Source organism: Trichosurus vulpecula, chromosome 2, assembly GCF_011100635.1.
Source record: "Trichosurus vulpecula isolate mTriVul1 chromosome 2, mTriVul1.pri, whole genome shotgun sequence".
Lineage (NCBI taxonomy): Eukaryota > Metazoa > Chordata > Mammalia > Diprotodontia > Phalangeridae > Trichosurus > Trichosurus vulpecula.
This window is the reverse complement of record NC_050574.1, coordinates 43,120,479-43,147,957: the sequence shown is the minus strand read 5'-3', so window position 1 is coordinate 43,147,957 and position 27,479 is coordinate 43,120,479. Positions and strand designations below refer to the sequence as shown.

At 44.4% G+C, this 27,479-nt stretch overlaps 1 protein-coding gene across 1 annotated transcript; it reads right to left on the bottom strand.

Annotated features, from left to right (window-relative positions):
• Window positions 1–983: 983 nt before the first annotated feature.
• LOC118836387 (sialic acid-binding Ig-like lectin 5) lies at window positions 984–26,315 on the bottom strand. Its single transcript, XM_036743698.1, has 18 exons — window positions 26,287–26,315; window positions 25,773–26,141; window positions 24,839–25,123; window positions 24,543–24,590; window positions 22,718–22,978; window positions 22,374–22,485; window positions 21,673–21,749; window positions 11,997–12,012; window positions 11,231–11,525; window positions 11,048–11,153; window positions 10,559–10,927; window positions 10,125–10,409; window positions 9,950–9,994; window positions 9,586–9,849; window positions 9,194–9,478; window positions 4,550–4,655; window positions 2,753–2,855; window positions 984–2,063 (listed from the first exon to the last, which is right to left on the bottom strand). Exons 2-18 carry the CDS (start codon window positions 26,128–26,130, stop codon window positions 1,866–1,868), a joined length of 3,213 nt encoding a protein of 1,070 aa, XP_036599593.1. The 5' UTR covers window positions 26,131–26,141; window positions 26,287–26,315; the 3' UTR covers window positions 984–1,865.
• Between the last annotated feature and the right edge of the window lie 1,164 nt (window positions 26,316–27,479).

Sequence of the window (27,479 nt, the reverse complement as noted above, 5' to 3'; positions counted from 1 at the left end):
AAGGACATCCAAGTCTACCTTGCCAATAGGACCCTCCCCCTTTCCACCAGCTGTGGTGTGGTGCATTAGAAGAGGTGAGAGGTCTGGGTTCAGATCACACTCTGCTTCTTACTGCCTAGCTGACATTGGGCAAGTAACTGAGGTACCCTGGTTTCAGTTTCCCCCTTTATAAAATGTTAAGACTTAAACTAGATGATGTCTAAAGTCTCTCCCATTTTAAATCTATTTGCTCTATGAAACACAAATTGTGATAACAGCTCCTTCCTTCACCCCACCCCCCAAAATAATCCCAGGCAAACCAGATACAAGTGAGATTCCCAATGACTGTGAGAAGAATTATGGCAAAGGAATAGAACATAATGTTGTCAGGTTGTGAGAAATGGCAAATATGCAGAATTCAGAGGAATCCTTGAGGACTCATGTGGAACTGAGCAGCATGAAGAAAGCAGAGACCAAAGGACCACAGACACACCGAGCAGCTATACATCAGGGAGCTCATATAGCCTTTCTTGTGACCTTTAACCTCTCTGGACCTCAATGTCCCCATTTGTAAAATGAAGACATTGGATGAGGTAAACTTTGAGGTTACTTCCTTCTCTAAACCTGTGAGGTGATGATAATGATACTTTGCATGACTTGAATATATTTTTATATACTTGTCTATACATATGTTCTATCTACCCAGTGCCACGTAAACTCCTTAAGGAGATGGTCCCCTTCTTGTTCAGATCCTAGTGTTCCGTAGGCACTTAATGCTTGTTCAATTGAACTGAATGTAATCGAATGGAGTGGCAGGCACTAAACACACGCAAGGAGGCACTGAATCACATCAGGACTCACAGGAATTTCAGGAGGTCACAGAACCAAGCAGCACCACTGGATCGCTACAGAATAAAAACCAACATGCACAGCTTTTGTTGGGGGGAAGAACAATTGCTTAACAAGCTTGTGGACACTTGCAATCACTTCAAAGGCTAGTTTTGTTCTGTTCTGTTCATTTCTTCATGCATTCTTTATTGATGAAAATAAATACACGTGCATTTCAATGGTAGGTTTGTTTCTCAAAAACAGGGAACATGGAATTTCAGAGGTGGAAAGAACCATAAAGATTATCTGTTCTGACTCCTTTTTTTTCCCTCTCAAAATATTTACTTTATTATTTACAATTGTAGCATAACCAGCTAACATCTGGGTTGACTCCTTAAAGATGAGAAAACTGAGTCCCAGAGAAGGGTATTAGACTTCCCCAAGGTCATATAGCTAGCCAGGGAGATAACATCTCCCAGCCTATAATAACTTGGCCTAGGTGGTCTCCAAGTTCTTTCCTAGGTCCAACACACTCCGTTTTAAGGTTTCTACTTGTCCTGGAAATCTGAGTTCTAAGGTCCCTTCTGATCCCTCCCTGACATTCTGTGTTCTAAGTTCTGTCAGCTCTGACACAACATCTGTTTTCCAAGGTTCCTCCCTGACATTCTTTATCTACCTTCTCTCCCACCTCTGAAATTCTAAGTTGTCTCCCCATTCTGGCATTCTGTGTTCCAAGGAGCCTTTCATCCTTGACAGTCTGTGTACTAAGTTCTTTCTCATCTCTGGTATTCCCTGATCTAAGGTCCCTCCCATACTTGACATTCCCTGTTCCAAGGGCCCTCCCAACTCTGACATCCCATGATTTATATTTTTTACCAGCTCTGACATTATTTGTGCTAAGGGCCCTCCCAGCTCTGACAGTTTATATTATGATATTCTGTCTCCTATTTACAAAAATAACGTCATGGTCCAGTGATAGTAAGGTTCTGTTCATACCACATTTGGCTTTTTCTTTCAGTAACAATACCATGTATCTTGTTCCTGTTCCATTCTCTTCCTCACAAAGGTGATTTTTGGAACTTGATTTCAGCATACTCAGTGACAGTATGTGCAGACTCCTGGGGATTTTGGGGTCTCAGCTTCTGGAAGCTGAGGCAGGCATAATGCAGCTCAGGTTCCTTCACAGAAGTGGGACTCACTGTGTCCTGGGATGGGGGCCTTAGGGAACTTTTCATCTTGAGCATCCCTTGCGGAGTCTGTGGGGAGAGGGAATAGCATCAGCATGACTATTAGGGTCCTTGGGCAAGAGGGTGTTTGGATAGGAATAGTTAGGGGAAGAAAGACTGGAAGACGTTTTCTGTTCTCTAATGGCCATTGACTGGCCTCTTCCTTCCTGCTAGATGGGAGTGCCCCTCTTACATCTGAACCATAAGCCACTCTAAGATTTTTCTTATTACCTCATAGGCCACAGAGCTGTGGAGGAGTATGCCTATTCTCCCTGGCCCTTGAAACTTTTCACATTGGTAACTCCACGACCCCTGGCAAGAGAGGTCCTATCTTAACTGTCAACTATTTGTTTGATAGCTTCCTCCCCTTTTAACAGGGCAAGCTCCAGATGTGGGGGTAAGGAAGGGGGTAGGGAGGGCCCCCGTGGCTCTTCCTCTGACACCATTCCTTCTATGACCTCCAGGAGGATTCCAATTCCCCAGTTATCATGGTGCTGACGTGGGCGACCCTTTTCCTCTTTAGATTTCCATGTCACAGGTTAGAGTTTTTCCCACAGAAAAGAGCATGACTAGTCACTAAGATAAAATAAACAAATGCACAATGGCAGAATAAGAATTACAAGAACAACAAAGACAATTTCCACTTGAAATCACGCAAGAATGTCTTGAAGTACTATGGATAAGGCAGAAACGGAAACAGTTATGCCTGAGTTACTCACAAGGGGGATGGCCTCTGAGGGAAGGTGCCTGTTATCCACATTGGCTTTAGCCTCAGATGTTTTGGTCCTCACTTCTGCTGATTTCCCCTTAAGAGTCCTCACCCTGATTAGATGAAGGCATAGTTAATGAGCAGAACTTAGGGCTTGTTCTCTATGTCCCTCCTCTTCATCCTCCTCTTTGAGACCCCTGGTATGACTGGGATAAAGACTCACTAGGAGAAAAGACTAGGGGAAAGTAGCCAGACAATTAGTAAAAGGAAAGAGCTTTTAAAAAGCTCTGAAGATACCACCCATTGAAAGTCATGGAATTTGATAGTTGGAATGGGACCTTAAAATTGATCAAGTCCAGCTCATAGCTAAGCCAAAACGCATTCTACCATATGCCCAGGAAAAGACCATTCAGCCTTCAGTTGAAGACCTTCAGTAATGGGGAACTCACTACTATGAAAAGGCAACTCATTCTCCTTTTAGACACCTCTGATAGTGAGGAAATTGCTTATGATATGAAGCTGAAATCAGCCTCTCTTTTCTTCGGTCTGGGGCCAGAAGAGAATGGATCTAATTCCTTTCCCCCATGACAGCCATTTGAATATTTGAAGACAACTAATATGAACTCCCTATGTCTTTTATTTATTCCTAAGACTAAGCAGCCTTATTTCCTTCTGATTTCCTGGTTTCCAGTTCTGTTATCATCCTGATCATCATCCTCCAGACAGTCTCTAGCTTGTCATTGTACCTCTTAAAATGTGGCCACAAAAACAGACTATAATACGCTAGCCATGGGATGACCAGGGCTGAAGGCAAGGGGATTATCACTTCCTACATTCTGGATCCTGCTTCTGTTTATGTAGCCAAAAGTCCCTTTAGTTTTTCTTACAGACATGTCACATTCCTAACATTTTTAAAAAATCTTTTAAAATCTTTTTTGGAGGGGGGAAGGCAGGGCAATTGGGGTTAAGTGACTTGCCCAAGGTCACACAACTAGTAAGTGTGTTGAGTGTCTGAGGTCAGATTTGAACTCAGGTCCTCGTGACTCCAGGGCTGGTGCTCTATTCACTGTGCCATCTAGCTGCCCACATTCTTAACTTTTAATGAGCTTAAAACCCCCTAAAATATTATGAGTTTTTCCTAACAAATTTCTGCCTAGTTTTACCTCCCTCATGCTGGACTGCTACAATTGATTTTTTTTGGACCCATGCAGAAGTCTACATTGATCATTATTCATTTTGATGTGACTGGACCATCTCATAACCCTTAGTGTTACTCATCTCAAGGGCTCAAAGCTTCTGATTGTTGGACACAGACCCAAGGAGATGACCCTTAGGGGACAGGGGGACAATACTTGGTCTCAGAAAACATTCCTAAGATACAAAATGATCCTGCTGTCATATATTCCTTAGACTGGGAGTTCATAACCTGGGAGTCAGTGGACAGATTTCAGTGGTTTATAAACTTAAATGGGAAAAAGATATCTTTATTTAAAATACAATTGTTTTCCTTTGTAATTCTATGTATTTTATGCATTTAAAAACATTATTCTGAGAAGAGTCTTCACCAGAATGCCAGAGGGATCCACAACATATGCAAAAAAATTAAGAATGCCTACTTTAAACTATGGATTGGCCAGCCAAGTCACATCAATCACAGAACATTTTATGGTGGCAGAAACCCATGGCCATGGTCTTCCAAAATGTATAACTCATTCCAGAGAACTCTTGACAGCCTCCTGAGTTGTGGACTCTGGAGTTACAAATTCCTACCCCAACACTCCCATCCCTCTCCAGTCCCAACACTCACACAATGAGAAGGAGGCCAAGAGCTAAGAGGCCAGTGACAGCAGCCCCACAGACAGCTCCCATGATCAGCATTTTCTTGTTTGTTTCAGCGCATGGAGTACTTCTTTCTGAACACAGAAGGGGTTGGCAGTGAATTAATCAATCTATAAATATTCATTTGACACTTCTTAGGCACTGTTCTAGGTATAGATTCCTCCTTCAAGAAATTTACATTCTATCAGTGGAAGCAACATGTTCACATATAAATAGATACAAAATATCTTCCTTTTTGTTTGTTTGTTTTTCCCTTTGTGGGGGTGGGGATGATGGAACGAATTATTAGAAGGGTAGGGAGGTGGGGAAGTGGGGATCAGGAAAGGCCTTATGTAAGAGGTAATACCTGAGCTGAGCTTTCTGGAAGGCAGGGATGGGGAAGAAAATGCATTCTCAAAATGGGGGACAGCCTGGTCAAAAGCAGAGATGGGAGACGAGATGTGGTATGTTAGCCATTTGGATAGGATGTTGAATTTGGGAAGGGGATTGAGATGCAATACGACTGGAAAGGAAAACTGGAGTCGGACTGTGATGAGCTGTCAAAGCCAAATAGCAGATTTCTAACTGAGATGACAGCTCAGACAAACAACTTGGAAAAAATTAAGAATTCTGTTCAATGTAATGAGTGACCGTGATTCCAGAGAACTCATAATGACTCACGCTGCCCCCTTTCTGACAGAGGGGTGATTGTCTCAGAGAACAGATTGAGACATGCCCCCAACCCCTCAATATAGCCAGTGAAGAAATTTGTTTTGCTGGACTATACATGTCCATAACAGGAGTTTTATTTTTCTTTCTCTTTCAGTGGGAGGAGGAGATGGAAAAGAGAGAAGGTGGATTTTGACTTTAAAAATGTAATTAAAAAACATATGACTACCTACTTTGAAGTTATTACAACCTACCCCAACAACAATCTAAAAACAGTACCAGACCAAATAACGACCAAGAAATCCAAAGAGAAACCATTAGAAGCAAAATGCCTTCATCCAGCCTGGAACTGCATAAAATATAAGCCAAAAGCCCAAGGCCAACCAGAAAGGGAACTTGACAGAAAAGCTAGGCCAGCGTAGGTGAACAAAATTAAAGCCTCTCTGGGGATCTCAGAGACTGGCCAGGGACATCTGAAACTTGCTTCATTCTATCTCCAGAGAGCCTTGGAATAAAAAAAAAATCCCAGGATGGCTAGAAATCCACATTCCTCTGACTTTGGAAGTAGTCAAGAGTGGCAGACATCAGTCCTTGTTGGAAATATTTAGACTTAGGATACCCCAGATCTAAGGACATCAGAGGTCAAAGGCCCTGAAGATAGAACTCTATGGATCTAAAAGATCAATGAGGGAAGAGACACCCTAGGAGGTGGAGGTCAGTGCAGGAATACAAGTGAACACAGTCAAGACCACAATAGGTCAATTACCTCAGCCAAAATTTTACCAGGGAACAGAGACTGGACCTGGCAGGAAGCATCAATTCAGAAACCAAGGCTGGCACTATGAATAAGCAGAAGAGGCTGACCACATTAAAGAAGTATGAACTCAGAAACCTCCAAAAATCCAATTTTAAAGAGAGTAATTCCATAACAACTACAAACATGGACCCAAAGAGGAAAAATGGATTGTACATGAAGTCTACAGGAGTCCCTGTAAGAAATGAATCAAAAGATTTTTAAAATGAAATAAGAGCTCAAGAGGAAAGAAATGGAAAAAGAAGAAAAAGTTCAGGACAGAAAAATATATACCCTTCTTACATAATGGACTTGCTGAAAACTAGAATAGAACAAAGTAATTCCATGAAATGATAAGAAATATCAGAAAAGAAACAAAAAAGATAAAAAAAATAGAAGAAAATATAAGAGAAGAAAATACTATAAAAACAACTGACCTGGAAAACAGGTTAAGGAAAGATCATTTAAGAAAAATCAGGTTCCCTAAAAACATGATTCCTCCCCCCCAAACTTATATACTATATTTCAAGAAATCATAAATCAAAACTTCCCAGATCCACTAGAACCAGAAAATACATTGAAAATAAAAAAGAATCTACCTATCACCTCTTAAAAGAAAGTCTAAGAGGAAAACTCCCATAAATGTCATAGTCACAATGCAGAGACTAGAAGTCAAAGAAAAAAATATGGCAAACCTTTAGAGAGTTCAGATGCTAAAGAACTACGATGAAAATCATACAGGCCTTGGCAGATTCTACTATAAATGAGAGCAGATCTGGATATATATATAGTACTCTAAAGGGCAAATGAAAAAGGCAAATAAGCAAGAATAACATCCTGTAAAGCTAAGTGAATCAGATTACTGGGGGGAATAGAAAGCAAAATTGTAATAGTTGGAGATCTCAATGTGTCTCTTTAAAAACTAGATATAATTAACCAAAACAGATAAATAAAAGAGAAATTAAGATAGTACAGGAGGCAAAAGAATAAACTTTTAATGGGATAGAGGTTTTTCAAGTTTTCCTGATGACAAGATCAGAATTTAGTAGAAACTTCGAAGTACAAACAAGCCAAGAAAGAGGGAAAGGTCACAAAAGCACAAAAAAATCATAGCATCTTTCCAGCATTCCAATAAAGAATTGAAAACTGAGGAGAAAACATTATGGCTGAACAAATTGTAGGATAAGATTAATATGTCATGCAGGTAAACTCAAAGAAAGGTCATATCGGTTACATAAGAGTAGAAGTGACATTACTGGAAAAGGATCTGGTTGGTAGAGTTTTTTTTTCTTCCAGGTGTAGGAGAAAGTATAGCAAACTTGGACCCACAGCAGTCACTGAGTTAGGGGCATTCAGACTGATTCTTGCCTTCTCCTGGGAAGATCTGTAGGTAGGGAGACCCTCAGGTGCCTCCCCAGATCCTGAGGTCCTCAACTGTCAGTCAATGCTTGTCTACCCTCACTTCCATCCCCTCTATTCCACAAACAGGGTTAGTAGAAGCAGGTAAACCAGCATCTCTGAAGAGGTGAGACTAGAGGAGAGACCCAGGCTCTGTCCCAGGGCTTCCTGAAGCCCCAGCATCTTTGAGTATGTCAGTCTGCCTGTCCAGGAAGAGAGGAGCCCAAGGAAGCCACTATATGAAGAAAGAGAGGGCCTCTAAGGAACTTAACAATCCTGGGAGCCAGGGAAGAAAGTTTTTGGTGACTGATGCACCTGGCTCAGCTTTGGCAGACCCAGACCCAGAGGACTAGACCCCACAGAGCAGCCAAATTGAGGAAGCTGAGGATGTTCTGACTCTGGAGAGAGAAACAAGGAGGAAGAAGTAAAATACTCCAGAAGGTCAGGCCTGGATTAGTGAGGGAGTTGTGCTTCAGACCTCCTGCACAGACCAGGAGGGATACTATGTGAATGTAGACTCGCATTGTGCCAAAAGAAATAGGGAAATTTTGGTTTTAGAGAATCCTTGGAAGACTTGTGTGAACAGATACAGAATGAAATGAGCAGAAGCCAGAGAGCAATCTATATAATAACAATAGCATTAGACCATGAGCTCCTTGACAGCAGGGATTATCTTTTGCCTATCTTTGTTATTCCCAGAGCTTAACAGCATGCCTGGCACTTAGTAGGCACTTAATGTTTGTTGACTGACTTCCAGAAGTATAAAGAAAAATAACTTTGAAAGACTTAACAATTCTGACCAATGCAGTGACTAACCAAGTCTCCAGAAGAAAGAAAGAAATATAGTGCCTACTATGTGCCAGGCACTGTACCAAGCACTTTACAAATATTATCTCTTTTTATCCTCAGAACGACTCTGGGAAATGGGTGCTATTATTGTTCTCATTTTATAGTTGAAGAAACTGGTGCAGACAGAGGGTAAATGACTTGTCCAAGGTCACACAGCTAGTAAGTGTCTAGGGCTGGATTTGAACTCAGATCTTCCTGCTTCCTAGTTCTCTGTCCATGCTGTGCCCCATGGTGAATTCAAAAAGATTTGGAATTAGATGCAAATATGTGGATGTGGTGAATATATGGACCATGCTTATTAATACAAAGTATTTTCTTTTACAAGTCATGGTAGAATGGTCCCCCAGCCTCCCCTCCCCCTCCCAAACAAAAAGAAGAAGAAGAAGACAAAACAGAGGAGGGTCATTGAAGCCTTTTTCAGAATGCCAGGAAGAGAACAGAAAGGAAGGGAACAGATGCCCGACAAGCAGGAAGGCTTTTAAAGTAACATGTTGAACTTCTCATATTCCTTAAATAATTAAACTATATGGAAGGAAAATTGGTGGTTTCACACACTATTCTTTTTTGTACTCTCCTATTTACATGGAAATGCTTTTTTTTAGGTGTTTATGAAATTCACAATTAAAAAAAAAACTTCTAAGCACAAAATAAAAAGCCCAGTTGAAAAAATTGTACTTTGTCCTTAAGGTGATAGGATGTCCTTGAAGCTTCTTAAGCAGGTGGTGCCAGAATCAGCCCTGTGCTTTAGGAATATCTATTGGGCAGCTGTGTAGATTGGAGAGGAGAGAGGCTGGGGGCAGAGGGATGAATTAGGATGCTCTAAATGAGGTCTTGGTGGGGCCTGAGGACCCAGGCATCCGGCCTTCCAGCCCTATTGCCTGCAGGACTAAGCCTCTTGACCACTTCCCTCCCAAAGGTCCTCACCTGGAACTAGCAGGACCCTCAGACTGTGGGTCCCATGCTGGTTCTTCCCCTCACAGCGGAGGCTGAGGGCAGGATCTGGCTTTTGCCTCCAGCTCAGGCTGCTGTTGGTCCAGACCTCTGAGGTGGTGGATACCACTTGGAGTGTGTCATTGCTGCTGTTGTCCTGCACAAGGTTGTCCCCCAGCCACCAGCACAGGGAGGGTGCTGGCTGGGCCTGGACAGAGCAGGTACAGAGCAAGCCATCCTCAACCCAGGAGCACGAGGAGCTGAGCAGCTTCGGGGGGTCTGTCAGGGTGAGGGACGAGATAGGAGCTTGCTGTAGGATGCTCCACCCTCCTTACTTCCCCAGTTCCCACCCCACCGCCCCTCCATTCTCAGTCTCCCTCACTCACACTGCACAGACAGCATCAGGGAGGTCTTTTTGGACTTCCCTGGTTCCTGAGTTTGGCAGGTGTACTCTCCAGAGTCGCTCAGCCCCACTTGGTGAAGGTGAAAGCTCACAGCCCCAGCATCTGAGAGCTGGGAGGAGATCAGAATGTGGCTCCCCTTAGTCCAGATGAGGGGGACGGCTGGGTTACTGTCAGCGGCACAGCTCAGATTCAGGGACTCACCCTCCAAGACTGGCAGATGGAATGCATTTCCCAGGGGCCTTAGGACTGAGGAGAAAGCAGCCCCAAACAAGGTGATGGCAGACACCACATCCCCTGCATCCTCTTTTCCTCCCCTGACTCCCAATGCCAGTGCATTCCTTCCTACCTCCGTTTCCTTGGTGAACCTGAATGGTTGGCTTCTTGGGAGGATCTGTAATGCAAACATGTGACTCTGGAGTAGTTAAATGTGGAACGTATCATTAGATGTTGGCTAGAAAATAGCAGCCCTCTGTGTACTATCTTCCCTCCTCTGGGCCCTGGCTCCTGCCCCCAGAACTTACAGGTGACCTTGAGCTGGATAGTCTTCTCTGAGGTCACGCAGGATCCCTTAAAGGTAACACGACAAGTAATTTTGGTGCCATGGTCCCGGGGTTTTGGGATGAAAGAGATCTTTGAAGAGGCATGGATCCCATTGCCAGTACTCTGGGAAGAAAGGGCAGACCCTGTCCAAAGAAAGGTGGGGGAATTCTCCCCATCACATGACCCTGGCATCCTGCAGATCAGGGTCCCTTGGACTCCAGCTTTCAAGGTCTCTGGGACTTGGATATCTGGTTTCTCTGTCAAGTCTGGTATAAGAGAGAAGGAGTGAGTCTTACCTCAAGGATGTAGTCACTTCATGGAATCAGTGGATCCTTTGCCTGTCACCTCTCTTCCCCCAGCTCTGTCGCTCCTTTCTTGGGCACCCCCAGCTACCCCCAAGCCTTGAGTCACCTACCTGAGACATAGACAAACACTGTTTTTTCATGCTCATGTTTTAATTCTCCTTTCTCTATGCTGAGAGTGTAGTTCCCTGTGTCCCATTTCTGAGCATTCTTGATGGAAAGAGTGCAGTTACGGTTCTGGGGGATCCTAATAACACTGAAGCGCTCTCTAAATCTTTCAGATATGTTCCAATGGGGCTTATTGGTGGCCACCAGGTTGCTGTCACTTTTTTCCCTCAGGTACCAAAAGAAGAAGATCTGGTTGTTGGCTTTGTCCTTCCCAGGGTAGAAGGTACAAGGAACTTGTACACACAGGTTCTGCTGAACTGTCACCACTGCTACTGGGATGTTTGGATTCAACTCTGCTTCTCCTTGGGGAAGCCCTATGGGGAGGGAGAAGTTCATGGACTTTTCCAGGCCCTGAGGCACTGCCCGCCCCCCCCCCCCAACATCTAGTCCTCAACCACCTTGCTGACTCAATTTCAGGCTCTGTCACTACTTACCCCCCCAGATGATGAGCAGCAGGAGCAGCCATACCAGCGTCCTCAAAGGGGCAAGACTGCACAAAGGATCCAGGCTCTGTCCTGAGACCTCCTCCAGCCTCAGCATCTGTGAAAATGTCAATCTGCCTGTTCAGAAGGAAAGGTCTAAGGAAGTTACTGGATGAAGAAGGAAATGGGCCCAACCTCCAAGAAACCTAATAGTTCTGGAAGCCAGGGAGGGGAGTTCTCAGAAAATGCTGCATTGGACTCTGCTGTGACAGATCCAGATTCAAGGGGATGGACTCCCCCAAGGTAGCCACAATGGGGAAGCTGGGGGTATTCTGCCTCCAGGATGACAAACAAGGAAGAAGTCGAAGTTAATTGCTGATCTAGGCAATGCTGGCCTAGACTGGTGAGGAAGCTCCATCTGGCCCCTGCTGCTGAGACCTGAGAGTGTTCATTGGCATGAACAAAATGCAAGTGTATCTGAGGATGGGAACTTGAAAGACAAGATATCTCTTCAAGAAAATTAGAAATATCAAGGGGAAGTTTCATGCAAAAATGGGCATGGAAAAGATAAAAATGGTAGGGATTTAACAAAAGCAGAAGAGATAAGAAGATGTGGTAAGAATACACAGAAGAACTACACAATAAAGATCTTAACATCTCTGAAAACCACAAAGTTGTGGCTACTGATCTAGAGCCAGATGTCCTGGAGAATGAAGTCAAGATTCTTGAGGCTAGGCTTCAGCAATATGCAAACCGAGAATTAGCCAAAGAGAAGGCTTATTTTTGAAGACTCAGAGGAACTAGAAACCAAATTGCCAAAAGTCACTGGATTATAGAGAAAGCAAGGGAGTCCCAGAAAAACCTCTATTTCTGCCTCATTGACTACACTGAAACCTTTGACCATGTGCCACAACAAAATGTGGCAAGTCCTCAAAGAGATTGGAGGACTGCATCATCTCACCTGTCTCTTGAGGAACCTGTATGTGGACCAAGACGCAACAGTTTGAACCAAACATACAACTGATTGGTTTAAGATTGGAAAAGGGATATGACAAGGATATGACAAAGCTGTATAGTGCCACCTTATTTATTTAATGCAGAGTACATCATGGGAAATGCCTAGTTAGATGAACCAAAAGCTGGAATTAAGGTTGCCAAGAGAAACATGAACAATCTCAGATATGTAGACGATACCACTCTGATGGTATCATCAGATGGCAGAATGTGAAGTTGAATTCAGAAGCCTCTTGATGAGAATGAAAGAGGAAAGCATAAAAACTGGCTTGAAGCTTAACATAAAAAACTAAGACTTGGCAACCAGTCCTATCACTTCCTGGCAAAAAGGGAAAAGAAACAGAAGAAGTGTCAGATTTTATATTCTTGGGGTCAAAGATCACTGCAGATGGTGCCTGCAGCCACAACATTAAAAGATACTTGTTCCTTGGAAGGAAAACTATGGCAAATTTGGACAGCATACTAAAAAGGAGAAACATCAACTTGCTGACAAAGGTCCAAATAGTCAAAGCTGTGGTTTTTCCAGTATCGATAGATGGCTTCAAGAGTTGGACTACAAGGAAAGCTGAGTGCCACAGAATTGACTCTTGTGAATGGTGGTGCTGGAGAAGACTTTTGACAGTTGCTTGGACAGCAAGGAAATCAAATCAGTTGATACATGAAGAAATTAATTCAGGCTACTCACTGGAAGGTTAAATACTGAGGCTGAAACTTAAATACATTAGTTACATAATGAAAAGATGGGACTCATGGGAAAACACTCTGATGTTGAGAAAGATTAAAGGCAAAAGAAAAAAACGAGAGCAGAGGATGAGATGGATAAATAGTGTCATAGAAACAGGGGACATGAAGTTGGACAGACTTTGGGAGATAGTGGAGGATAGAAGGGGTTGCTAAGAGTCAAACACCACAGAACAGCTGTACAACAGCAAAAATCTGAGGAGGAAAGGAGCTCAGAGATCCAATTTTTTAGAAGAGGAAACAGGCTCAGACAGTAGAAGGGACTTGTCCAAGGTTGCATGTGGTAGACCCACACAGACCATCTGTCTGAAGGTCTGGGGCTCTTTCCATAACACCTCATTGGCTTTATCTCACTCCAGAGGGAGGTCCTGGTGCTTCTTCAGGGAGATACCTAGGCTCTGCCATCCCAGAGCTTGTGATCTGATGAGACTGACTAATGAGAGTGTCTCCAGTAATGGGGAGGCACAGGACGTCCAAGAGAATTAGAGTCTCAGAGCTAGAAAGGACTCAGTGACCATCTGGTCCCCACCCAACCAGACACCTTGACTCCCAAGCAGACTACTCTGGACTTTCCTCAAAGCCCTCCAGTGAGAGCTCTCCTGATGACACATTCCATTTGGGGACAACTTCATTTTTCCTTCTACCAACATTTACAACTTCTACTCCCTTTTGCAGAGTTGTCCCTTTGAGAACAAAACATTTTTCAAAGTGAAAAAGAGGAAGAAAAGAAAAGATTGGTCAATACACCAGAAAAAAAAATTCATGTTATATGCAGTGTTCCCCACCCATAGAGTCACCTCTGCAAAGCAGCAGGAAGGTGTCTTCTCATGTCCCCTCTTCAGGGGACATGATTTTTGCAAGATTCAGAATGTGTTGTTTTGTGCTTGTCGGTTTCAACATTTACACTGAAAAATGAGTCCTTAAGTATATTGTTTTCCTGTCTTGGCTAGGATAAAATTTAAAAAGGTAAATGTTTTTCATGTCAGCCAATCTTGTCCTTCAGTGAGCAAAGGAAACAAGATTCTTTGTCATCACTGTTACCCTTTCTAAATCTTCACTAATCATCCCTTTAATATTATGATGGAGAATTTTCCCAGAAATTAAAGCCAAGCTCTTTGAGCTATAGTCTGCAGATTCTACTCTATTTTTTTTTCCTTTGGTGAAAATTGGGACATTTAGCTGTCTCACTTCTGGTACACCCTTCCCACTGTCCCTGGTCTTTTTAAGATCATGGGTAGCAGCCTAGCAGGCAACTAGGCAGAGCAGCAGATAAGAGCGCTGGCCGTGGAGTCAAAAGGACCTGAGTTTAAATCTGGCCTCAGACACTTACTAGCTATGTGACCATGGGCAAGTCACTTAGCTCTGTTTGCCTCAATTTCTTCATCTATAAATGAGCTGGAGAAGAAAATGACAAGCCATTGAGTATCAGTGCCAAGAAAATCCCAAATGGGGTCATGAAGAGTCAGACACGACTAAATAACCAAATAACAAGGACAGTGGCGTTGGCCAAACAATCATGTCTCCCAGTTATTTCAGTCTGCTGGGTTATGATTCATTTAAGCCCTGTAGACTAGAGCTCACCAACAGGAGATAATAATAAAAATTAACTAGCATTAACTAGCTAACTAGCACTTATAGCACTTTAACCATTTCAAAGGACTTTGCATTCATTATCTCATTCTATCTCCCACACAAACCTTCCTGTGAATTACATGCTATTATTACCCCCCCCCCCGCCTTTTTTTTCTTTTTTAAACAGATGAAGAAACAGAAGTGAGGTGACTCGGTAGGATCACACAGCTGATTAAGTATCTGAGGCAGGATCTGAACCCAAGTCTTCGTACTTCCAAGTCCAACACTCTCCACTACACCAGCCCACATGCTTGCTTACTATCTGCCTCCTTGTCTTGGGTTTCAAAGCCTATTATCTGTTTTAATTCTGTCCTTCCCAAGACAAAGATCATTGTTCTTTGCAGGGAAACAGAAGTCATAGCCCCGTGGTTGAGCTTTCCATTATCATCATTGCCATCCCATTCACCTTGAGCAGAAGGCCATCTTATCTTTGCCCTTGAGTTTCTGCTGTCACCCTCGATGTATCTGAACTTCATTACTCATGACTATTCTTGCAGGACCATTTTCATATTACCCATATCCCCTTTGGTCTTCTTATGGATATTTAAAAAAAAATCAAAGCTGGTCAGACCTCCTTCCTTTTGGTAGAAAGGTGGGAGTCTATGTGTTCAGAATGTTAAATGGACTATCAAAGTCAATTTTTTTTTTTGGAGTAACAGCTAGCATTTCTATAATGCCTTAAGGTTTGCAAAGTTCTTCACTAATATTATCTCATTTGATCCTCAAACAACCCTGGGAGGTAGGTGTTATTATTATCCCCATTTTACAGGTGAGGAGACTGAGGCAGACACAGATTCAGTAACTTGCCCAGGGTCACAGAGCTAGTAAGTGTCTAAGGCAGGATTTGAATTCAGTCATCTATCCATTGTGCCACTGAACTGCCTGCAAGGGTCCATTGGGTGGGGATGGGAGTGAAGATGTGAGGGGAGTATGTCCAGAAATGAGTGTGATACAGTAAAAAAAAAAAAAAAAAGACTTTTAAGAAATGAAAAAAAAAACTCACTTAAGTTAGCTGAAAAGTTCCCTTTGCAGCCCCATCATTCTCTCTGAACCACTTCCCTTTTGTCCCCCTTCCTCTTTGGGATTGTTCCTCTTTCTGTTTTGAGAATTTCCTTCTCAAGGACTTCTTACTCCTCGACTAACTTCTTGGGGAGGGTTTGGGGCCATAGGTTTCTGTCTTTGAACCTTTGGAAATGTGCTCTCCCCAAATGGATGGCGGATGTCAGCCAGCATCCAGCCTTTCCCTCCCTCTCACAGATCCTGAGTTGGACTCATCACTTCATCTCTCAGCTCCCATTATTCTGTCTTCATGATCACTTCCTCTTTTGTTGAGGACAACCACATTTAGAAACACATTTAGAAAAGCCATTCCCCCTGTTGCTTCCTCTCCTTTTTGAAGGGTAAGGGAGACCATTCCTCTTCTCACTTCAATTAATGCTGTCTTAGAAAAGTCCAAATGTTATCAGCTTAAAGGTAGGAGTTTTCCTTTCTATCTTAGTTGATATAATCCCAGAATCAATTAATAAATGGATCAGAATATCCTCACAAAGTGTGTTAAGGATTTTCCTACAACCCTACAACAATGTGTGAATAGGTCTCTGTCTCTGTCTCTGTATCTGTCTCTCTGTGTCTGCCTCTGGTTCTCTCTCTCTCTGTCTCTCTCTCTCTCTCTGTCTCTCTCTCTCTCACTCTCTCTCTCTGTCTCTCTCTCTCTCTCTGTCTCTCTCCCTCTCTCCCTCTGTTTGTCTCCCTCCCCTCGGTGAGAGGCTGAAGGAAAGACCCTGTAGTGGAAGCATCTTGTGACTGTCTAATCATGCCCCCTGAGACTACCTATGATCAAGCAGTCCATGTTTCTGAGGGGGTGGGGATGGGGTGGGGCTTTCTCTCTATCTTCTCCTCCATTGGCCATGACATTGAAGCTGTAGGACCCATAGCTGGCAAAGGCAGAAGCAGAGATGCATAGCAAGGCACAGATATGGATTGAGACAGATAATCACCCAAGATATAAACTTCAAATTGCAAGTCCCCTCACAACAGAGAAGACTTTCTGCTATGGATTTAAGAAAGGTCTCCTGACTCTGAGTCCAGCTAAGTAGCCTGCCCAGTAAAGACACTGCACCCAATTAGAGTTGCGTGAGCTCTCTACAAAGAAAGCAAGTGCTTCTAGACCCAGGAGTAAGAGGAATTGAGGCTTGTTTTGATCAGATGTGTTGTTTAGTCAATCAGTGAGTGGTGGCCAATTTGATGTGATCCCATTTGGGGTTTTCTTGGCAGAGATACTGGAATAATTTGCCATTTCCTTCTCCAGCTCATTTTACAGGCAAGGAAACTGAGGCAAACAGGGTGAAGTGACTTGCTCAGGGTCATATAGTTAGTAAGTGTCTGAGGCCATATTAAACTCAGGTCCTCCTGACTGGAGAGCCAGCACTCTATGCGCTATGGCGCCACCTAGAGGCCCTGTTTTGGCACACGTGTTTTCTTTATAGATCCCATTAATACACATTACTATGTTTATGTTCACCCTTCTCATGGGTAAGGTGCGTATTTATGAGAGAGTGCTTCCCGGGGATGGGGAGGAGGAGAGTGTTTTTTGGTAACTACTTTTCCTCCTATGCCAGCTTAGTAAAGTATGTTGATTAAGGTTTTATGGCTGATTTTCAATGGGAACCACAATGATGAAAGTCTGTAGTTAGGACTAGCTACTCACAGGTTAACTCTATAGTGCTTGCTTTTCCTCTGGGGATCCATATGGCAAGTCAGGGGAGTGACCAATATGGGGTGCTATAGATGGAAGGAATAATTATTGGCTGTTCTCTCCTAGAGAGAAAGAAGGGAAGGTGAGGGCAGAGAGAGACACACAGAGAGACAAAGAGAGACAGAGACAGCGACAGAGACATAGAGGCAGAGAGACAGGGAGAGACAGATAGTGAGACAGAGACAGAGAGTGAGAGAGAAAGAGACAGACAGAAGGAGTAGTAGAGAGGCAGTGAAAGAGCCAGAGAGAGAGACAGAAAGAGACAGAGACAGACATAACGTGCTATCATTGCCCGGTACACATGGAAGGAAATCTCCGAGGGAAGGTGCTAGCTGTAGAAGGGTGGAAGTAAGAGTCAGGGCAGGAAAGATTCCTTATAACAGAAGATGGGATTAGAGCTGATTGAAGGAAGCTGGTGAATCTAGGAGACAGAAATAAAGATGGTGTAAAGAACATTGCAGGAGTGAGGGACAGCCCATGACAGAAGATTTGAGAGACAGTGTCGTGTACAAGGAAGAGCAAGATACCATGGTGGCTGGATCATAGAGTAGAAGGAGGTGAGAATGCTGGAAAGGAAGGAAGGGGCCAGGCTGAAAAAGGCTTTCAGCACCAAACAGAAATTTTTTATTTGATCTTGGAGCTAATAGGAAGCCCTTGGAGTTGGATGAGTCGGAGGGTGACGTGGTCAGATTTTCCTTTAGGAAAATCCCTTTGGAAGTTGGGTAGAGGATGGATTGGAGTGGGGGAGGCACTCCTGGTATTTCTAGTCATTAGAAGATTATTAAAATAGCCAACGTGAGTAGTGATTGGAGCCTGCGCCAAGGTGGCAGCTGTATAAGTGGACAGAAGAAGATATGTGTAGGAGAGGCTGTGGGAAGCTAGGTGGTACAGGGGAGACAGTCCTGCCTTTGGCATTATGAAGGCCTGAGTTCAGATCCTACCTCAAGTGCTATGTAACCTTAGACAAGTCATTTAACCACTGTTTGCCTCACTTTTTTCATCTGTAAAATACAGATGGTAATAGCATCTACTCCAAGGGTTGTTGTGAGGACCACATGAGATAGTGTTGGTAGAGCACTGTGCTGTATAAATGTTAGCTGTCAGTGTTATTACATTGTCACAAAATGACAGTCCTTAGCAGCTAATCAGAAATGTGGAGGGAATGTCGAAGATGGCACCAAAGTTGAGAGCCTGCTTGACTGGGAGGAGGGTGGTGTCATTGACCATCCAAGATGCCAAAGGAAAAAAAGGGGTTGTTGCTGTTCCTGTTGCTGTTTTAAAGACTAGGTCTCCCCATCTTGTCCAGGCAGCAAGTACAGGGGCTTTTCATGGTCCCACTTCTGCTTGTCATGGAAGCTTTGACATGCTCCTTTTTTGACTTGGTCCAATTCACCCCTCCATTGACCACCCAGTGGCCCCCACTTCCATATTGATGATCCTAGCATGACACTGATCTGGATAGCCCATCAGAATTCCCAAGTTCAAGAGATTCACAAGCCTTATCCTCCTGGTGAGCTGGAATTATAGGCATGTATGACAATGTTTTTGTTGTTTAGTAATTTTTTAGTTGTGTCTGATTCTTTGTGACTCTCTTTGGGGTTTTCTTGGCAAAGATACTGCAGTAGTTTGCCATTTCCTTCTCCAGCTCATTTTATAGATGAGTAACTAAGGCAAACAGATGAAGTGACTTGCCCAGGGTCATACAGCTAGTAAGAGCTAGTAAGTATCAGGAAGAGGATTCTTCTTGACTCTAGGCCAGCTGCCCCTATGTATGACAATGCTTGGCAATAATCGATTAAATTGGAAGAAGGTCGAATGGGGGTTGGTGGGGGGCGAGGGGAAGATAATGAGTTTCTGAATAGGATTAGTTATATTTCTCTTTGGCAATTTGGTTTCCCTCCATCGTTGGGGCTCACCCTGTTGGTTCTGGGTATAGTTTGGACCCCCTAACTCCCAATTCCAGGTATTTACCAGCCTCAGTCTTCCCCAGTAAGAAGTATTATAGGTATGCAGCACTGCCCCATGGCAAACCACTCCAGGATCTTTACCAAGAAAATCCCAAATAGGATCGTGAAGAGTAACACAGGACTGAAATGACTGAACAAAAACACCCATCGTGCCAGGCTGGAGAATTGTTTACATGTTAACAGGGGAATAAGAAACAAATGTCTTCTCAGAACTCGTAATGTCTCTAAGGGTTGTAGAGAAAAGTTAAAATGGTGGGGCATGTGGGTGCTTTTGTTCTGTTTCAGTTGTCTTAGGGGAAAACAGAAATGGGAGGGATAGGGGATTCTACTGGGGGGAAAAGGAGGAAGAAGGGGAGGGGAATCACTATTTCATAATAGAGTATAAGATGAAGCTGTATAGCCATGAAGGAAGGGGTGGGGAGAAAGGGCATCCTATGAATGTCAGTTTAATCTTATTGAATGAAGAAAGATTGAACAAAATTACCCAGAAAGGAATTTACTTACTACTCAGCTGTGAAATGCACCTTTACAAAAACTGAAGAGCTATTGAGGCACAAAGCTTCACAAAAATGTAGAAAAGCAGATATATTAAGCACATTTGATCATAAAACAAAAATTATATTCAATAAAGGGCTCAAATAATTTTAAAAGCAGTTGGAGACTCAATAACATAATTCTATAGAAATGATGCATCAAAGAACAATTTATCAAAACAATACCAAATGATTGTCCAATTCCACCTTCTACCATCAGAAAGCATATGTGTAGTGAGTTCACCCTGGCTCACTTTCCCAGAACCATGTAGTCTACATCCATCCTTTCAGGATTTTAGGGTACCCTGAGGAATTGGGTTTTACCTTCTCTCTACTATCATCAGCTTGGGACCCACCAGAAATGTTCCCCTAGGAGTCAGTCCCTAGTACCCCGGTTCTATTTAATGACTTAATATTAATTGGGTTTTGCTGAAAGATATTTACTGGAAAGATATATCAAGACCAAAATACAAATAACTCCCCAAATACCTCTGGCACACACTCTTCCCTCCACCACCTCCATGTCTTCTGCAGAATAGGATCGTTCATTGCTCAGTTCCTACCTAACATCATTTCCACCAAGTTCATGTCCAGATGTGACATATGAGCCCTCATTTCAGCTATCCTTGGGCAGGATCCAAGAAAACTAATTCCTGAAAACCACTCTTTGCTCCTTGGGACATTGATATTGTACCAATTTTTTAAAAAATCAGACCTCTGGAATGCCAGGATGCTGGGAAACCCTCCTGACTTTTCAAAACTCACAACTTTGGAGGCAACAATTTGTTTGACTAGAATGGAACATATCACATGCTGAGGCCAAAGACAGAGGCCCATCACACAGAGTTGCATGGCCTCAGAGGGCACACCATTGCAGAGTCCAGCCAAGAACATATGAGCTGAAACGATTAGTTCAAAACTGACAGACCTTTTTAAATGCCTCTGTAGACCAGTACTATCAAATTCAGATAGAAGCAGATCCCTGTGGGCCACATATTAACTTAGAAAACCCACAGATTAGCATCATATCCATTGTATTTTTTTAAAACATTTCCTAATCATATTTTAATTTGGTGACCCCATTCTTAAACTTTGCCAGCTTTAAGTTTGACACTTCTGCTGTAGACCATTGAAGAGTCCACTCTTCACCAAGCAGTCAGGTGACCAGAATATGCTTACAGAATATCTCTGCATACTCTAATATCTTTCCTACATTATCAGTCTTTCCCAGAAGCAGCCTTCCCAGCATCTCTATGTGGGAGGCACCATCAGAGATACTCTGTGCATGTCCCATACCCCAGTACAGAAAAAAAAAAAATGGAATGCATGTGCTACTCAGAGAGAGGGGGGGGGATATTGTCACAGAACCAGTTTGATTTTCCCTTCTCCATCTCCTTTTGATATTGATCAAAATGTCCTATTGACCAATTAGGTTGAAAATTCATGGCTATGCTAATGCAACATGCCAGTTACTTTATGTATGATTAAAGTACTAGGGGGAAGGCATCAATGAAGACGAAAGGGTGCCACAGCCAATGGGTAGTGGATGAATTGCATCTTGGTTCTCTAACTGTAAATGTATTGTGTTCCCTGGGAACCCAGTTCCAGGGTAAAATTTTGGGTTCTCTACCTAGTAAATGCCCCATGTCTGTGACTGGGAGAAGTCATTTAAATCTCCCTCATCCATCTCCAGGTGTGTGGGTATGATTGACTTGCTGCTCATGAAATCAGAGTCTCACCTGCCTCTTTGACAAGCTCTGGGCTCCACAATAGACTTCCATTAGCTTTCTCAGTGTCTGGGCTTCTTAACCTTCATTCCATCTACCATACTACTTTGCCTTGACATCTTCCAATTAGTGTGGAGGTTGTTTTCAGTCCTGACTCCTTCCTTGGGCTTCCTGTTTGTCATGGTGAGGCCTGGGGTCTCCTCAGTCACTGATTTATGAAAGAGGTAATGGAATTGTCTACACCAAGGGAAAGGGGGTGATCAGCAGCAGCAGGAGCAGCAGCAGCAGCTCCAGAAACAGCAGCAGGAGGATTCTCTTACTGATTCCTTTCCAGCTTTGAGTAACCTGCACGGTTGAAAAAAAATGCCATTTATTCCTTTTTCTAAGCCATTGGAAGATGACATCTGGGTTTGGGCTGGAGGACGTGGAAGAGGACAGGGGGGCAGCATTATCTGCTGAAGGTTGGCAGAAAAAATGAAGCCCATATCTGACTCGAATTAGGCAAGGGGATGGGATGAAGAATTATTTAAAAGATTTGTTGGATGTAGGTTGGTTGCTAAGGTCCTGTACTACTGACCCATTAGAGCATCTCAATGGATCTCCAGTTAGAATGTTTTCCCAACCTGACCTCTCCCTAGTGTCCATGCTCATATATGTGATTTTCTGTAGTGCAAGTCTGCACCATCTTCTCTGTCCCGTCCCGTGTGCAAGGCCTAAAGGAAAGGGTAGTTTAGTATAGACCTCTCAGATTTCCTTCCCAAGTGGTTTCTCTTTCTCCTCACCCCACCCTACCCCACCCCACCCCACCCCCAACCTTGTGATGGAAACGTAGATCCATTCTCAGAGGGTGAGAATGTCAGTTGTTATGTTCCCTGGTCCAGTAAATTAAAAAAAAAAACACATAGGAAGGCTCAAGGCACTGGAAGTCAGAATCCTGGGATCCCGTGGTGGAGAGGTAGATATACTCACCAGGTGTAATAGAGCCAGGTAAGGCCATAAGTGAGAAGAAAACCTATTCCCATAAGGACTCCCCGGAGCAGGGTGAGGATTAGAGGCCAAGAGCTATTCTCTTGCATTGGGGCTGAGGTGGGTCAAGAGAGAATGGGAGAGGGGGAGGGGAAGGGGAAGGGAGAGGGGGAAGGCCAGGGAAAGAGGTAAGGGGGGGGGAGAGAGAGAGAGAGAGAGAGAGAGAGAGAGAGAGAGAGAGAGAGAGAGAGAGTCAGTGTGTTCTGCTCAATATTTGTCAAGTCTGTCTCTCCAACCTTACCCCCTCCTGAATGCAGGTGTTTTACCACCCTCCCCCTCCTACTCACCCCGTACATAGAGGTTCAGGGAGGCATGTTGTGTCCCAAAAGGGTGCTGGACTTGGCAGGAGTATTCCCCACTGTCCCTTACTCTCAGACTGGGCAGCTTCAGAGGCAGAGCCTGGAAGTCTGAGGCTGGAGAGCTGCTCACAATTCGACCCTCCCAAATCCAACTGGACATGGCAGACAAGTTGCTGTCAACAATGCATACTAGAAGGAGGGTCTCTCTCTCCGGGAGAAGCAGGTAAGAGCCAGTTCCTGGGATCACTACTGAAAAGGTCATCAGCTTTAGGAATGAGAAAGCAAGGTCTGGAGAGAAGACTTGTGCAAGGTCACATAGAGGAAATTAATGTAAGACAATGGGACTTAGTTGCAAAGGAAGTTGAACAGATCCAGTCCAACCTCGACTTCCCTCTTTTTCTGATTTAGATTCCACTGACCCCCAGAGCTGTGGTGGTGAGATAATGCCTTCTGTCTCCCTCTTTCCCTCTGCCAGCAGTCCATGTTTAACCCAGATCTGGCAGATGCCATCCACTTTACCCACAGACAGTGGTTGGGTTTTTGCAAAAGCCTTCCTTAGCAATTAAGGGAAAGACGGTATGAGATTTATCAAGCTTCCAGGGCACAGAATTATCCAGGGCCAGCCAGAGTCCTGAGATTTGGTCTCAACATGGCTGTGGTGTGGGCTTGAGTCCTGACTCAGCTTCCTGGACTAACCAGCTCTGTTACTACCAAGTTGAGCCCCAGGTCATCTCCTTTAACAGGGAAAACCTTGACCAGGGTTAACTTCTTTTTGGATCATGGACCCTTTGGGCAGTTTGTTGGTGAAACTGATGGACCCCTTCTCAGAATCATGTTTTTAAACAATTGAAAGAAATGCTAAATTCCGGTTAGTGGTTAGTGAAAATAAGGATGCAAGTTTTTCCCATCCAATACATAGACCCTCTGAAATCTATCCACAGGTGCTCCAGGGTCAATGGACCCTGGGTTAAGAACCCATGATGGCAATACGCAGTATCAGAGCACTACCCGTGGCTTCTAGAGTACTAAGCTCTAACCTCTGACATTTCTTCTATGCATGTTATTGTGGAATTTCAAGTCAGTGAGCATTTGTCACATCCCCTCAGCCTAACTCCTTGCCCCCTACTAGGAGCAAGGCTCTGGAGAAAGCTGTACAAAACTAACATGAGAAACAGTCCTCCATCCTCAGGGACTGTCCAAAGGAATGTGCCATGTGCGCAGCATAGTAAATAACCGCTCATCTGAGAAGAGGAGCATGGCTAGGGGTGATCAAGGAAGGCTTCCTGCAGGAGGCAGCACCTAAGCTTAGTCCCACACCCACCCATCCCACTCTCTTGCCCCACCCCAACCCCAAGACAAAGGAAAGATTCTAAAATATTTTGGGCCCTGGACTTGATTTCAGAAGACTAAGGTTAAAATTGAGACTCTGCTACTTAGCGTGCACAAGACCTTGGGCAAGTCCTTGGGCTCTGAGTCTTAGTTTCCTCATCTGTAAAATAGGATGAATAATTCTTGTGCTTAGTCACTCACAGGCCTGGGGTGAGGAGAGACACCTGGAAACATTAAAGTGCTAGATAAATGAGATGAGGATGATGCTAATGATGATGGTGACTGGTATCATCGTCACCATCATCATCACCATCATCACCATCATCATATCACCATCATCATCATCACTGCTATTCCATGGTGAGAGGCATTTCTTCATAAGCAGAACCAGGCCCTGGAAAGAAGAATCCTGTCTCCCTTGTCCCCTAGTTCCACAGGCCACTAAAGAGCTAAGAGTGCCCTGCCCACAGATCCCTGATAATACCTGTCTTGTTTCCCCATACAACATGGATGGTCAAGTTCTTCGGGGTATCTGAAATGGAAAGTAGGAGGTGACTTTTGGGTGGAACCCAATGCTTTTTCCTCAGCATTGGGGTGAGATAGGAACTTTTAACCCCAGAAACAAGGGCAGGAAATGGAAGAATTCCCCAGCATGTCTCCCCCTTTGTCCCCCCTCAGGGCCCCAGACGTCTTGGCCATTCAATGACATCTTGTATCTCAAGTCCTGGACCTCCTCTCCAGTTCACTCTCTCTTCTGGGTCTCCTGCCTCCAGCACTCACAGGACAGATTGAGTTGGATGGTCCTCTCTGTGCTCACATTGACTTTAGGGAAGGTTGCTCGGCAAGTGAGGCTGGAGCCATGGTCCCGGGGCATTGGAGTCAGAGAGATCTCTGACAAAGAGGTTGTCTCATGGGCAGGATCCTGGGAGGAAAGGGCTGCCCCTCTCCAGGAGAAGATGGGTGGTGTCCCTTCCATACAGACCCCAGGAAATGTGCAGTTCAGAGTCACAGGATGCCCAGCCTCCAGGGTCTGGGGAACATAGATGTCTGGCTTCTGTGTCAGAGCTAGGGTAAGAGAAGGAAAATGCTGAGCTAGACTCAAGGTCAAGAAACATGCCCAGTGCAACCCCCAGTGATAGCTGGGGCGGTGTGTGTGTGTGTGTGTGTGTGTGTGTGTGTGTGTGTCCTCCATTGTATGTAACTAGCGTGCTCTTCCCCAGCGTGGTCTCATCTAATTCCCAACATCGTCCCTCCTTCCAGGGGCATCCTCTGCCTTACCCTGTGCCCTAAGCCACTCACTCCTAGCGCTATAGGAGCATAGTTATCCCATGTATTATTCTGCTCCTCCAATCTATGGAAATGCTGATTTCACACTTTCCTAAATAGTTTCTTTTTTTCTCCACTTTATAAAAAAACTAATAATTTATTGTCAACAAAGGGGCGTGTTCAAAGGGGTCTGTATGCAGGTAGGAGAAGCAGCATTCAAACCTACAACCTCAAACTTCAGAACTGTTGGTCAGTATACCCAGCTGCCCCTATCTCTTCTGCCTTGGATCCTGTTTGCTCGTAGAAAAGTCTCTGGAGGGGCACACCCAGCCGCAGTCCCGAGCCCCTGGACAACACTTGCAAAGAAGCTCTCTCTGGAAACTTAGCACCCTCCGTTTCCCACCACCCCCTCCACTCAGGACTCTCTTCCCTGGAAAGAGTTTCCTACCTGTCACATTCACATAAACTTTAAAATCCAAGTAACTACGTTTCTGTGACTTTCCAGTGACCACCTCTAAGAAATATCTCCCGCTGTCTGCTTTCCGGGCATCAGTGATGCTTAGGGAGCAGTCCCATCTCCTTGGGAACGAGAGGAGGTAGAATCGCCCTTGTGTCTCCGCCTGTACCTCCCGATCTCGGTCGTTTGTGGCCACAGGGTTATCTCTGTCAGTGTCTGCCCCTTCTCGGAACCAGCTAGCAGTGAGGGCCAGAAAATAGGGGAAAAGGTGGATCTTGCAGGGGACCGTGACACACATCCCCTCCTTCACTGTCACCGAGCTGGGCACCTGCAGGTCACGTGGTATCATGGATGGGGACCCTGTGAGCAAAGAGAGACCTAGTACCTTCCACCTTTCTCCCAACCCACTGCCTCCTCCAACCTGGTCCCCCCAGCCCCTATCCCACTCACTCGTCTTGTCCCCGCCTCTTCCACCCCCACTCCCACCCCCAGCCCTAGCCCCTACCCCACTCAATCCTCCAGAACAGGACCAGCAGCAGCAGCAGCAGCAGCAGCAGCAGAAGTTGCGACTTCATCTCTGGGCCTCGGCCAGTGGCCAAGTTACTTCCCAGGCCCCCCCAGGGCTTCTTCTCTGCAGTGCTCCCACCCCTATCCTAGCTCTGTGCAAAGGAGAAGTTGAAAGAGGAAGCCACTGTGGGAAAGATAGAAAAGGATACAAGAAAGGGCAGCTACTGGTGAAGTGCGTAGAACTCTGGCCCTGGCATCAGGAGGGTCCAAGTTCAAATTCGGCCTCAAATGTTTACTAGCTGTGTGACCATGGGCAAGTCAACTTAATCCTGACTGCCTCCCCCCAACCAAAATCCCCAGGAAGAGGGGTTTTTCATCTTGGGCTGACTCAGAGCCCTATTAGCTCTGAGAGGACAGACTTCATGCAAAGGCTGTATTGGTGGGCATTTGCAGAGGGAGCTGTGGGTTTCTCTTGCTGTTCTGGGATCAGCTAACCCACCTCCCTGTCCTGAGGATTTTTGCAGCTCTGTTGAGGATGGTTTGGAGAATACTTTCAGGAATGCTACAAGGCTGTGGATCAAGGAACCAACAACACAGTCCCCAAAGAATCAAACTTATGAGTGACTCAAATAAATAACAATAAAGGAGTACCTCTCATAGTGGGTATAAAAAGCCTGTGGCATATTATTAGTAGGGACCTGCTTGTTTAAAAATCAATGGTAAAACATATGATAGCATCTAGGAAACATGTGTTGGGAAAATGAAGAGGGATGGGCATGTGCGCGAACTCAGCACTGCAAGACTCCTGTGCATTTTTAAATCTAAGGAAGGCTGCCAGAACATTTGATGCATTCTACAGGAAAATATGGGCAGGAGTCACACCAGACCAGAGGTGTGAATGGTTTGTAATCTACACCCATGCAGGAAGTCCCGACATTGATGAGGTTGTGAATCTGCTGAAATATTGAAGCATTATCCAAAGGATGGCTAGTGACCATCTAGAAAAGGAAGCAATCATCACTCAGAGCCACCAAGAATAGGTAGAGGCCATGCGACTTCTTGGTCTCTTGTCAAGGTTACTGGATCAGGTGAACCCTGTAGAGGTAATTTTCCTGGATTTTTTTTAAGTTTTATTGTTGCCTTTTGTTTTTATTCACTTTCTTCGCTCCCTGCTGCAAGGCAAGTCTTGCC